This window comes from Oculina patagonica, chromosome 4 (genome assembly GCF_052425735.1).
Source record: "Oculina patagonica isolate OP01 chromosome 4, crgOcupat, whole genome shotgun sequence".
NCBI lineage: Eukaryota > Metazoa > Cnidaria > Anthozoa > Scleractinia > Oculinidae > Oculina > Oculina patagonica.
In genome coordinates, this window is record NC_135761.1 from 3575065 (window position 1) to 3589136 (window position 14072).

The 14072-nt window shown below is 38.4% G+C and overlaps 2 protein-coding genes across 2 annotated transcripts in view; both read left to right on the forward strand.

Moving 5' to 3' along the window:
* Positions 1-14072, forward strand: part of LOC144651190 (5-oxoprolinase-like) — a 197323-nt gene that overhangs the window by 35504 nt on the left and 147747 nt on the right. The gene's annotated exons all lie outside the window — the stretch shown is intronic.
* Positions 4694-13672, forward strand: LOC144649160 (G1/S-specific cyclin-E1-like). The gene is made up of 10 exons (XM_078508618.1): positions 4694-4830; positions 5053-5125; positions 5200-5259; positions 7720-8067; positions 8557-8703; positions 9211-9306; positions 9416-9562; positions 10244-10352; positions 11367-11524; positions 11969-13672. Exons 1-10 carry the CDS (start codon positions 4817-4819, stop codon positions 12104-12106), a joined length of 1290 nt encoding a protein of 429 aa, XP_078364744.1. The 5' UTR covers positions 4694-4816; the 3' UTR covers positions 12107-13672.

Genomic DNA, 14072 nt, shown 5'->3' on the forward strand with positions numbered 1-14072 from the left:
ATGCGAGAGTATCTCGCTGCCTACCGAGATGGTCACTGGGTATGTTTAAACAGTGTAGCCATGGAAAAATGTGGTAGATTAGTTACATGTAACTGGCTGGCCAGAACTGACCACAACACGGGGGACTGCGTCCCCTGCCACACCCCCCTTCCCCCCGGGCGCCGTCCCATAAGCAAGAAGCCCCGGGTTAGAAATCCCGGCCAAACTTTCGATCGACCAGGGTCGTAAAATTATTGGCAACAACTCGGATTATTGCGTCTTTAGGCAGTAGCGTTATGCCATTGACGTTATCTCCTTCGTAATCGCATATCAACTCGAAAGGAACGTCAAAGGACTATAATATTGCTCAAGATAGAGTAACACGTGTCTGATAAGAGAGCGGGCTAGCTAGCACGTGCGGTGACGGGAACTTAAAACTGATAGAGGCGGGGATTCTCTTGTTTACCGTGAGGCATATTTCACACTTATTCAGAATGAACTTTTAAGTTCAAAGTGCCCGGCTTTGTGCATACCCTTTATGCTTAAAACAGATAACGAAGCCATGCAGGCAATATCACTTGGCAGACGGAGCCTTGATTATCGCAAAATATCGCCGCTACATTTATGTGAGGGTTATAGTGAACTTTTGTTATCGTGGCTTAAAGTTAAGCTTAAACTATGCAAAGCATGCAGTAACAAAGAAGTTAAAGTAAGGCGGAAAACGTTTATGCTTATAGAGAAAGCCAAACGAGAGTTGAAAATAGCGAGATTACGACTTTTTTCACGAAGACTTGATGACAAAAGCCGCAATTTACAAGAATTGAGAATAAAGGAAGAGCGAAGAAAGCCAGACCTAGTAAAAACAAATAAATGTAACCTTGTCTAGATTGTTTTAAAAAATTCAAACATCTCTTTATGCGTTTTATCCAGCTATTTACATAAAATTAGTCCAACAATCATACCCTGGCTAAATTTGTCAGACAATAGGGCGGAGCACCCGTTATTACAGATAAGGCGACGAGACACTTCTTAAATATACGTCTGGCGTACGTGCCATGTGTACATTCACATGTATAGACAACGTGAGAGACAAGAATACAACTGGGAATTTTCTTGGAACTATAACTGTTTAAAGGTTGATGACTAAATAAGATGACCCACCCTCTACGTGTAGATCAAAACTACTTAAACCATCTTTATTTGAGGGCTCAAAAACTGATGACCCACCCCCTTTCTGCTCCGGCCCACACCCCCTCTTCTTATTGACCAGTCCCTTAGTATATACTAAAACGAGTTATTATTCAATAAACCCTTGTTATATGACACCCGCACATAAGAGAAATCCTGTGTTATACAAAGTGTGCCAAGATTCGTCTGAACTATTGTCTGTATAGTGCTGCATAACCACAATTTGTCTAGTTTTGAAATGCGTTTCGTAAAACAATTGTCCCGCTCAATCTTGCTGAATATCGTTTAATGATTTTCACCAATTGGGCTTACGGCCTCGTCGTAAGCAAGATCTCTTAGGGTTAGCAGGTACTTCTAAAGGCTGGTTTATACTGGGCACAAGCATAAGCACAAGCGCAAGAATTAGCATAAGCTCATGAGAAGAACGAACACGCCCATTCTTCGTATGCTGAATTCCTGACGTGGCATAAGCAGCACCCGCAATTTCTGCTGCATAAACGACAGCTACGTGCACTCTTACGAAAAATTTGTCGTGGGTGCCGGACACACACACACACACACACACACACACACAAAATCAGAATTTTTTTTTTTTTTTGACTCGGACACAAATTTTCACCTCAATTTTGTGTCCGCAATAAATGTTGCACGCGGAGGCAAATAGAGACACATTTGTGTCCGCGACAATGTGTCCTCGTTTGCCACGCCCTTTACTTCAACTTCAACTAAGCGATCGCATTTCACGTTTTTTATTCGCACGTGGCTCTCGGCCTGAGCATCCCTCTCCCTCCCCATAAGCACAGCAGAGAATGCGCTGGTGATTCAAGTGGCTCCTAAGTTTGCATAAGTAAAACATGAGAATTAAGATAAGACAAAGCGGCCTGCATGCAGACGGCGTCTTATTCTTGACCTAATTGCCTTCCGGACCTTTTGCAGGCAGGCCAAGAAACACGGCAAAAGTCTCGCACCCATAGAAATCGACCCCATTTCAGTTCCAACTGATGAAAAGTGTATTGGTAAAGTTGCATAAAGGGTTGTATCGTACCTTTTAGGAAGTTTTACGAGGGGTCACGAATGGTCTATCAAAATTTTGCAGTGCTGAAAAATATTAGGCTTCTGCTCGAAATGCTCGCAAAATTTTAGTGGGTGCTCGTTTGCTTATGCTCGCATAAATTTACCAGTGCTCGCATGCTCGGTTTTTAGTGGAGGTAGTTTTTGAAAAGTGCTCGTTGCTCGAAAGGCTAACTTTTGTCAATGCTCGTGCTCGCAAAGAAAAACGGTGTGCTCACATGCTCGCAAAGACCATTCGATACCCCTTTTACGGAAAACTAAAAAAAATCCGAAAGTGCAGTTCAGTGAAAACTTCAGTAGATGGGAAGAAACTGAAGACTGCTATTAAAATGATCTGAATGTGCCAACTCCTTGTAACTTTTCTTCTAAATTAAGGCTTTTTATGAACAACAGTCAAGAAACAACACACAGGCAAGTATGTAAACATGAAATGGTTTTTACATAAGAGTTTTAAAATTCTCTTGAAGGATACTTCCATTTAAGTGTTAATTTCAGTAGAATGATTTTAGATATTTTAACTTATATTAATAAAGTCCTTACAAATTCTAATATCATTGAGAACCCTTTGTGTGCCTGAAGTACCCGTAAACACCCCAACGACAAGGGTACAAATACAACTGGCAATACTTTGGATGATCTTAGCGGTGTCAGGAGCGGTGTAGTATCGGGGTCCCTTCTCGGAATTTTTTTAAGGTGGGTGTTTCTCCGGGTTTTTTCTTACCCAAAATGTGTGAATTTCCATAGTGATCTGAACTATGACCTAACTATTAAAGCTTGCACCCTATTTCAGACCTAATCTTTTAAAACCTTTACCATATTCCACAATTTATTGGTATTTGATCGCGTTTTATCACGTCCAAATACTTTACTTTACGAGCTTTCTATCTTTTGCGTTGAAGATCAATACCCTAGCTGTAATAAATCGGTTTTGCGTTCCTGGTAAAAGGTATCCTCTATTTAAGACACCCTTCTTGCTGAAAATAGTCGAACGTGACTTCTCCTCTAGCAGATCTTTCGTGCTTATCCGTGGAATTTTTGCACCCTTGCCTTGCGTTGAAACGAGTCAGTCCGCAAAACGATCTATCGAGATCAAGATTATTCAGGCTTAAAATTTCCTTCGCAGCGTGCTTAGACAATAACACTTATAAAAAACAACATTTGGGCTCATTTGACTATTAAGCTCAAAGACAGGACCGTGCCTAGGACTACCTAGCATTCTGGATTAGGTCGCGGGAATTAGGTGCCATATAATCCCACTTGAGACTTTGAAATGACGTCATTAGATCTGGGTAGCGGCGCAGGTGAAATGAAATCGCGGGAGCCCGTGCTTTCTTTGTGCTGGAGAGGGTTACTAAACTGTGACCTTTTACAGTTTTAAATAAATGTCACTTATGAAAAACGTCAGGTAGGGGCCAGCTTACACTAGGCCCAGATGCGTAAATCCCTTCGGATTTTTAGAGAAAACTAGCTCCCTAGCTCCACACTCATCAATTTAGCTTAGGGGAACTTTTCCCTCGTTATTAAGTTGGTAACAGAATTAACACAAATTGAAAATCGAGTACAAGTTGGGAAAGACAAATTAAAGATGACGCATTTACGCAATATAAGACAACTTAAAAACCAAAATTCATTAAAGACCCCATTAAACCGTGAATAAAAGCTCTAATCCAATTTAAGCCCGGGAAAAATCAGACAAAGTATAGGTATGAGTTTACATTTTATCCTTTGATATTGGTCCAACTTCGACGCACATATTCCTAAAAGGCAGTAATTTCCCTTTGATGATATGAATTTCCCGACTTTTATGTGTTTCTTGAAATACGAGGCTCTTACAAGCTCTGTCAACCGTGTGATTAATTTGTAAATGTCATGTATCCTATTCGCTCGTCTTTTGTTTGCTTTTTGTGTTACTTAATTTACATTCAGAAGCGGGGGTTGTATTAACATTTTGAATATTTTAGTAGCAATTTCATCACCCGCAAATTGAAGTGAATTCCTCGTAGTGACCGATGCATTTGACCTAAATAAAAAAAATAAGCGGGGCGCTGTATGCTTCTATTTAATTTGTCTTGTCGTCTTATTTGAATGAATCAAGGATAGCACGCAACACTCTGGGGGACTAAATGGAGTGAGCGTTCTTTAAAAGTCTTTGCTTTTGATCCCAGCTCTAATACACCTCACATCTTGAACTTTTAAAAGTCTTAAAATCGGCATTGTCTAAAATTTCAGTGTTAAGCGTTTTAGCAGGAAAGATGCGCTCGAATTAATATTTGCTCCTAAACGCGCATAAATTATAAAACGGGTCAGAAACGTGACCTTTTGAGGACCTTTGTGATTCCCGGGGGTTTGTTTGTGCGCGCTGATTGGTGGAAATTATGGCGGGTAATTTGTTCAAATACGGCACGTGGAAAGTGCACACAAATATTCGCGCAAAAATCAATTCATTCATTTCGCTTGGAGACCTGGTCCCGCGAAGGTCTCGATCGGCAAGAACGACTCATCTGTTGAATACGTAAAGAAACTTGGTATTTTCTCTTAATACTGCATCGTTCAGTCCACTTTTCGATTCATTTAGTAAATGGCAAGTGGAAGGTAAGGGCTGTAAAACTTCAGTGATTGTTTATTTTGTGATTGCAAACGATTTGTAAACTTTCCTCTTTGGCAATCGATATCGACCAGAATCTTCGACATTCTTTGCGTCGCCCTTGGGCAACTGACCTGTCTATGTCTTGGACTGTACATGCCAAGAAAGCCGTTTTCCCACGATTTACGGTATTATTGCGGATCTTACATTGCCGCTTGTTTTATTTCCAGTGACTGTGCAGCGAAAGACCTTCGGCATTTGAGCTTAGAAGCCGTCGACGAAGCGAACACACGAAAGAGAAAGGCGAGTAAGAATTTGTTGAACCTCTGGGCTTTCTAGCATTGCAGAGATTTGACTTGATTGTTGTCCGTTTGTAGAAGGATTCTTGTTCAAGAGGAGCCGTAAACAAACGAACCAGAGCGGGTTTACAAGAGAAGGTAAGACAATCTTTTGCTTTCCCGCCATGGACGTAATGACTCCCGCCATTTTGGAGAGGTGTCATTGTTCGGCATGAACGACTGATTCGCTTTTTTGGCACTATTTAAGCTTTCAGTGTGTTATTTGTGGACGAAAAAGGCTCTCTCGCCTCCACATATTATGACCGTACCGAAATTAAATGATTTGGGACAATTCTTCGACGTTTGCACCCTCATGATCAATGTGTTATGAAAACCTCATTACGAGAACAAAAGTCGAAAGTCGAGTTTTGCATGTATGGTTTCCTTTTAGAGAAGAGCGATTCTCGCAAAGAAGCAACAAATCGGCGATCATACCACCTTTGTGCTAAGAAAATTGTTTTAAAGGATCTACATTCTTGCGACTCGACATTTTGATTTGTGTTCCTCTAATTACTAACAGTGGCGTGGCTGGGTCTGTTTACCCCTCAATCTCCTGCCGGTGGCGGCATTGATAAATTGCGCTAAAATCACAATTCTTTACAATTTGGGTGGATTTGTGAACAATTTATTGCGAACGGGTGGTTTAGGGGAAAGTGACTTCTTAATACATGCTATTACATTCTTCAGTTAATTTTGTAATATTAAATGAGCTTATAAATTTTTAAAAACATTGTTAAAATTTAGGCTAAGCTACAGCTCCAAGCGGCTCACTGCTAGTAATATATTTTGCTAGTGATTCAGTTTCCTAAAGAAATAGTTCTAGTTTAATTTGGAACTCCTAAAAATACGTTTTAGATTATCCATAAGTTGACGATTAATTTAATTTAATTTAATATTAAAATATAAATATTTTTCCACGTGGTTAATAAAATACATGTGATTTTCAAAGTTTTACTGGAAATTTATAATTGCATTTGTCTTTCAATGTAAAGCTTAATTAGCTAAAAATGACTTTTTTTTCTCAATTTTTGATTTTTCCCTTAATACTATGCAGCAAATTCTTGGGATTTTGTGGTTGCTAAATTGGACATGTTTTTTTAACACTTCTCTCAAGGTTTATTAGTTTTACATGATTAGTTGTTTATAGAGTCTCACTTGATGAATGATAGCACCTAACTATTTTTACCAACAGACCACCAATGTTTATTATTTGTTCTCTCTATAATTTTAAAATAGTGACTACATTTATTGAGAAATAAAAATATGTTTGTTCAAGTGTATGACAATTACAGAAAAACCTCATCGAACCCTCGTGTTTAGTCATACGTGTAACCTGTTTGTGCGATAACTGTTTTTTTATTTTTTGTGACCGAGTTATCCAAGCCAAATATTATTCCAGGGTTTGCATAATCAGTTGACGTAAGTTCACATATTTTCTGTGTAATGGAAAACCTTACAATGACCTTATTGCTAACTATCATTTGAAACAGTTAAATACAGTCTGAAAAAATCATAAGCAAGTGTTAAAATAAACAACTTATCCTGTAAGTTTTTATACTACACATGAAACCTAAATATCTTAAGGTCATTTACCGACAGAAAACTTTGGGTATGGACCTGTTGAAAAATCGGTCCAGCCCTATCAATTTTGTAGAGAAACAGTCAGGTTTTCACGGGGTGATGAGCACCTATGGCCCCATGAAAACTTGATGGTTTCTCTTCAAAAATGATTGGATGTCGATGGGTCCGTACCCAAATTTTTCTGTTGTGTAAACAGCCTTCTTGTCTGCCTCTCTAAGGAATCTTGTATTGGCAAAATGCTCATGTTAGGTTTAAATATATTAGGCTTTGTGTATGAATTGCCTCTTTAAAACAGTGCATTGTATTAATGTATATTGACTACAGGTTAATCTCTAGTGGTTAAGATCCCATTCAGTGTTTTACTTAACATGTTTTGATAATTCCCTTCTGTGATTATGGAGAAATATGGAGAATCTTGCTGTCAAAGGTTAACACTATTGTTTTGCAACTGTGTCTCAGTTTGTACAATTTGTTTTCTTCTTATAACAAATAACTGCTCAGGAATTGCCGCTTTGTCAGCACTGTCAGATCACGAAGTGAATTAACCATTGTTTAACTGTTAGTTTTTTACTGTGTTTGGGTTTTTGTCTAGAGTGTAATTTATCACTTGTATGACGTCACATTGGTGATTTTACTTAGCCGATTAATTTTTTGGTTTTGTTGTTATTAACTTTGTAGCACTAATTGTTAGATGTTGTTTTGTGGGTTGAAATAAAATCAAATTCCAAGTTACTTATCTCCAAGTGACAAGCAACTGAAAAACTAATTTACAAAGTGAGAAAAGTGGGTCAAAATGAATAATAACATGGCACACACTTTTAGTCTGAAGACGTGTATCGAAATTTGGAACAGGTTTAGAAGTTTCAAAGTTTGGGGTTAACATATGAACGCTGGGTGGCAAAGAAAACATCGAACATGGTCATAAGAAGATTTTTGTGTAATTAACTTGTCTTTTTTTCAATGATTGCCTCACCTTAGAAAGCCCAGATGTCCGCGCATCCAATTTGCAGTGCAGAGGGAAGCATTAGTGGATTTTCAAGGATAGAAACAAGGAGTCAACGTCAATTAAAGGCTTTAAAAGAACACACAGCAAGCAATACTCTACCTGAGAGAGGGAAATCTGCTAGTTTTACTTTCAGCAATTACTTTATTCCTGTTGTTAAAAGTGCCATGCCCCTTCCTGAACTTGATTGGGCAGACCCAAAAGAAGTGTGGGCAATTATGCTTCAGAAAGATAGAAAATACCATAGGGATCCACTGTATTTTAGGAAACACTCATTTCTTCAGCCAAGAATGCGGGCAATTCTATTGGACTGGTTAACTGAGGTTGGTATTTTCATATTTTGTTAAATTGCCTTTAGTTATCTTAAAATAAATTATTGTCTTAAATCAAAGGCTTGTAATAACTAAAAAAAAGCTTTTAGTCAAATGAAGACGCCCAGACGCCCACCACTAAAATGCTAAGACCCATATAGTGTGCGAGAAATACAGATTGCAGACCTGCAGATTTCTTATGAGTATATCATGGCTATTCAGGCTAACCACAGTGCAAGTCTGCAGGTTTGTGGTATGAATTTGTCGCACACCAAGAACCTTGATGCCAACAAACTGAAAACATGTCTGAACCATTTGCCATTGTTCTCTTTATCAAATCTGCAGGATTTATGCATGTAGTGCATTTAGCAAAACTTCTTCTTAGTCCTTTTTTCTTGTTCAAATGAAGATGCAAGGGCATATTTTCATGCTTTTGAAGACCAAGGTATTTTAAAAGGAGTAGCAGCCTTTCTAAGGACTGTTTTTCTTTTTATTGTTTAGGTTTGTGAAGTTTACAGATTGCATAGGGAAACATATTATTTAGCGATAGACTTTGTAGATAGATATCTGTCAATCAAACATGACATTGCCAAGCAAAGACTCCAGCTGATTGGAACAACAGCATTGTTTATTGCAGCTAAAATTGAGGTAAGAAATCAAACATCAGTACTCAGTGATAATTGGAACTGCTGTCTTTGAGAAGAATAAATTCAGTACTGACTGTATACATACCCGGTCCCGGTCTGAACAGGGGAGAGAAGGAGGGGGGGGGGGGGGGAAATTGCACTATCGCCCAAGACACATTTCTCTCACAGCTGCTCCCTGCTCAGGTGTTTTTGGGTTTGAAAATTAAAGGAAAAAAAAGTCAAGCTGTTTACATTTCAAACAAAAAGCAAATATAGACAGGAAAACATCATTATACAAAGTCAGTGAGGTCAGGAAATTGTTACAAGGGTAGTCCGGGAAAATAGTGGGGGTACCGGTAACTGCATGCACATAACAAACTCTATCATGAACTTCAGGACCTGCTGGGTTAGCTCTTTTTCCACTAAATACTTTGACAGTAACCCACAATGGTTTTGGATAGGTATGCTTTTATTAATTTGTTACCAAAGTTGAGCTATTTACAACCTGTACATGTATTTTTATCTACAGGAAATTTATCCTCCCAAACTTAGTGAGTTTGCATACGTCACAGACGGGGCTTGTACAGAAAATGAAATCTTAAATGAAGAACTTCTCATGTTAAAGGTATTTATTTAACTAAGCAGTTGTATTTTTCACAAAATTTAGTGTATGTTGAAGGTTTTTGTCATTTGACACTGTCCACTAACGTTGACCTTCCTTTATTTGTCTGCAGGGTTTAAATTGGAATTTAACACCAATCACAGTCAACTCGTGGTTAAATATTTATTTACAGTTATCTTGCTTAGCAAGTAAAAACAGCAAAACGTCAAACTTCAACGTCCCCCACTATCCACCACAGCAATTTGTTCAAGTTACCCAGGTATGTGTTGTATTTTTCCTCTCGTGTGCATTTGAAAAATTCACAGTTTGATTACATGTAAGTCAACTTTAAATATCTGTACTATCTTGTGAGTCTTACAAATGTGTGAGGAAGCGAGGCATGCGTGGCAAGGCAGCGAGGCATGCAAGCCAGAAATCCCTACTCCAAATAAAAAGGCTAACTTCAAGCTACTTAAGTTAACGATAGGCTAACCAGAATGCTATTTAGGCTAACTGGAGTGCCATTTAGGCTTACCAAAGTGCTATTTAGGCTAACCAAAATGGATAGCCTGTCTCACTGCCTCACACTTTGTGACCGCCCAACTTAAGCACTGCACAGCTCAAAGTATGGTTTTAGAGAAAGAAAATGTTGGATAATACATATAAATCTCTCTTTTATGTAGTAATTGGTGTTCTCTCATTGAGGTGGGGTGTAGAATTGAGTTTACAGAGAGAAATCTGTTTACTAACAATATGCCCCTCAGTGCGAATGTTGTTGGCTGATAGTGCATATCATTCATATTGAATAGTTTCTGCTCGGCCACATTCACCCTATCGCAGACCTTTGTCTGCAAACACATTTTCCATGCATATTGTTTCGTTAAGTGTGCAAGGGTTTCCCATATTACTTGTTTTACCTATTTTGTACATTGGTATTATCATTTCCTATCTGTTTTTTCAGCTTTTAGATCTGTGCATACTGGATGTAGGTTCTCTTCAGTTCTCATACAGTATCCTAGCTGCATCAGCTGTTTACCACATGCTTCCTGTCAATGTTGAGCAAGTCACAGGTAAGCAAGAAACGCTAGTGCAGTATAAAAACCTGCTGTCAAGCCCAGTGGCTCATTAGGCCGGAGCTTATCCCAGTTTCTGTGGCATAAAGCGGCTAGGAGTAAATGTATTTTTACTCCCCCCTGGATGGGATGCTAATCCATTGAAGGGATACCCCCTTCCAGCATTAAATTTCCTGGTTCCCTTTTATACACTTGGGTGAAGAGAGTCACTAGGAGGGTAAAGCGTCTTGCCTAAGAACGGGTATTGCCAATGTGCGAGCCATTTCGGTTAGCCTAAATAGCACATTGGTTAGCCTAAATAGCACTTCGGTTAGCCTAAATAGCACTCGGGTTAGCCTAAATAGCACTTCGGTTAGCCTAAATAGCACTCTGGTTAGCCTACAGTTAGCTTAGGTAGCTTGCGGTTAGCCTTTCATTTGGATTTGGGATTTCTGGCTTGCTGGCTCGCACATTGTCCTAACTCCCTAAGAACACAACACAGTGCTCCAGCCAGGACTCGAACCTGGACTGTACAATCCAGAGTCCAGCACACTAACCATTAGACCACTGCACCTCACACACTAGTGCAGTATACAAAGTCTCTCAGTTTTTATAATCTCAACTGCCAAATCCTAAGTTGGCTGCCCTATTCAGATTGCCTTAACAATTTGCAAGTACCCCATTTGCATGCATGAGGTACAAATGTTTACAGTGGAACCTCAATTTGACAAACCTCTATGATTTTAATGACGAATGATATTCTTTGCCCCAGTAAAAGTAAAATACATGGAAAAGAACCCTGAATATTATAACAAAACTTTGTTATATCAAACATATTTTGCTAGTCCATTGGCCATTCATTATATCAAGATTTCCCTGTACTTCTGTATGGAGAAAGACAAGGAAAAAGTAAAATGTTGAGAACAAACGCCAGTGTTGAAACCCAGAATGTGATGCACTAACATTGTACTATTAGGCCCCTACAGCTCGCACACAGTGGTAATCAATTTTTTTTTGTTCCAATCACTTCAGGTCACACCTGGGACGAGCTTTTCCCATGTATTCAGTGGATGAAATCTTTTGCTCATGTCACAATGGAGAAAGGAGCAGCAACCCTTAGAAGCTTTGAACAAGTTCCTCGTGAAGATGCTCATAACATCCAAACTCACGCAGTTGACTTAACATCTCTGGTAAGTCATGCCGTTAACTTTTTTACTGAGCTTTCAAAATGCACGGTAATTTGTATGTATTGTAGCTATTATAGGGCTGTTTGATAAGCACTTCCTTAATGTTGTAGGTCGTTGTGTTGATGAGTTGTTTACATTCCTGAAATTTGTGTATAACTGTAGGGGGGCAATGCATCCAAGTTTATTAAATTTCATTTTTAAGTCATGTAAAATAAGCAGATTTGCCACCATGCTTATATGCAAGTATCATCGTAACCAAGAAAACAAGCAAAGATTTTACTGAACTGAAAGGGCCTTGTTGGTTTGTTTCTTGGATGTCGAGAAAATTAATTTTAATTTCAAATGAAAAGAATGCTTTTCACCAAGGACATTCAGTAAGTAGAAGCCAGCAAACAATTCTATCAGGACAGTAGACATGTACGTAAATTGCTCTGTGTCTCTTTTCAGGACAAAGCTCAAGCCCTTCAAAGCCATCTTCCCTCTACCACAACAGAAAACAGGTCTATCTCTCCAATTGTGGAACCATTCAACCCCCTGACTCCGCCAAGTAGCACAAAAAAACCTGCTGTATTGGTGATTGAATGAAACAAAAAAGTTAAATATATTATTTTAATCAAAGAAATTTTAGCCAAGAAAACATCTCTTTTTTAGTGCCTCCTTCCTAATCCCTTGGGCAAGACATCCATGATTTTTGCAAAAAAAAAATCATTTCTGATAACTTAGTACTGCAAGCATTTGTTGTGTGTTTTTTAGTCTTAACTAAATTAATCAACAATAGACAGTTTATCTTGCCACTTTAGTCTTCCTTGGCAATGAGGACTCAGGGAGTGACTCACTGAAAAAGAGATGCCCATTTTCTTGGTCTGCAAAGAATTAATCACAAAGGGTTCTTGTAGTTAGGATGTCTGTTCTCAAGAGAATTCATGCTGAATCAGAATGAAATGATGAGAAAATGCAACACAGTCCATCTTGTTACATGTACTTCACCATACATTACCAGTCGAGATTTCAAGAGTATTTTTCTACTTTTTAAAAGTTATGACATTGTTTTTTTTTTTTCCATTTAGAGACAGGTAGTTACATTGTATTATTTTACCAAATTTTTGACTGCAAGGAAATTGTTTTCAGAGAAGATTTTGAATTATAATAATTTTTATTTTAAATGGCATATTATTTGGAAAGTTTTCATGTGGTCACTAGTTCCTTACACTACTCAGAGAATCATTCATTTAAGCACACAGAAATATTAGGAGTAGATAAACTATTAAAGAAATGGGTGCTTAACTACAAACCACATGCACATGGCTGTTTTACTGGGGCATTTTAGACAGTACAGGACATTGTAGTCTTTGTGAAGCAAGCTCTTTTAAAGGGACTATGTCGCGGACTTAAAAAAAATCGACATTAATAGCCGTAGCTTTTTTTATCCGCAATTAGGGTAATCTTCATCTAGATGTTCAAAGATGTTTTTTTTGGTGGGGTTAGTTGCCTACCACTAATTTCAAGACAGTTTTGACAAAAAAATCTGCAAAATCACCGTGACATAGCTCCTTCAAGAGGCAAGTTTATTGATGGTATCATTTCACTTCAAACAACCACAATTATTTTGTTTGTTATTTTTTCAATCAAATTTCCAAAGGAAAAAAAGGAAACCACACTAATTCTAAACTATCAATGATTTCGGTATATTGTGTTAGCGTTGTTGTGAAATGACTGCATCATAAATTTTTTTGCAATCTGTTACGATTACTTTATCACAAATAGGTCACCGCACAAAGTCCCAAAGACAAATCCAACCTTTGCAGTGGTATCCATTCAGTTTTATAGGTTCAAAGGAATTTTAGTAATTCCAAATTGTGTTTTGCATCAAACCTCTACATTTTATACTTTCCTCTGTTAAAAAGAGGCACAATGTAGGGTAGGAATTGCCTAGAATATGCACATTACTTATCATTTCTTATTATTAACTTGTGTACATAGTCGCTTAGAGCATGTATAAGCTTACAGAGTGTAATTTACAGTATGTAGGTAGGTTATTGAAATTTTTACAGAAATTATTTCATGGAAACAACAAAATTTGTATATTTTTAACCAGATACACTTAAGATTCAAGTTTGTAAGAAAAGTATTCAATAAAGTTTGTCAGATTTATGGCGTGATTTCATTCATCATATCATACTTGCCTTCCTTTATCACCAGAAAAAATTATGCAAGCCAAAGCATAGTCACCTATCAGTTAGGGTGGTTTTTATGTCTGGAGCTCAAGCAAGAAGGCAAATTAAAAGTGGTTATCTAATGATTTTGAAAACATATTTATTTCAGTTATACCTTAACCCTTTAACCGGCGATCCTATATGTACGATCCGTAACTCTCGGTCGGGGCTCTGCCGCCACAAAATGGTCCCCATGGGCCCCTACCCAGAAGACGCAGTCGCTGAGCAACCGATGGCACTCGGAGGATAAGGCGGCACCGGGGAGGGACGAGGAGAAGAGAGACGGAAGAGAGGGAGAGGGAGAGGGACGAAGTAGCCGCGGAGACATTAGGGTGGAG

Bases quoted from the DNA above. Each gene is read 5' to 3' on its own strand.
- LOC144649160 (XM_078508618.1), top strand. The intron at 5,126-5,199 runs GCGAGTAAGAAT...GTCCGTTTGTAG, and splicing joins CGAACACACGAAAGAGAAAG to AAGGATTCTTGTTCAAGAGG. The intron at 8,068-8,556 runs GTTGGTATTTTC...TTTATTGTTTAG, and splicing joins TATTGGACTGGTTAACTGAG to GTTTGTGAAGTTTACAGATT.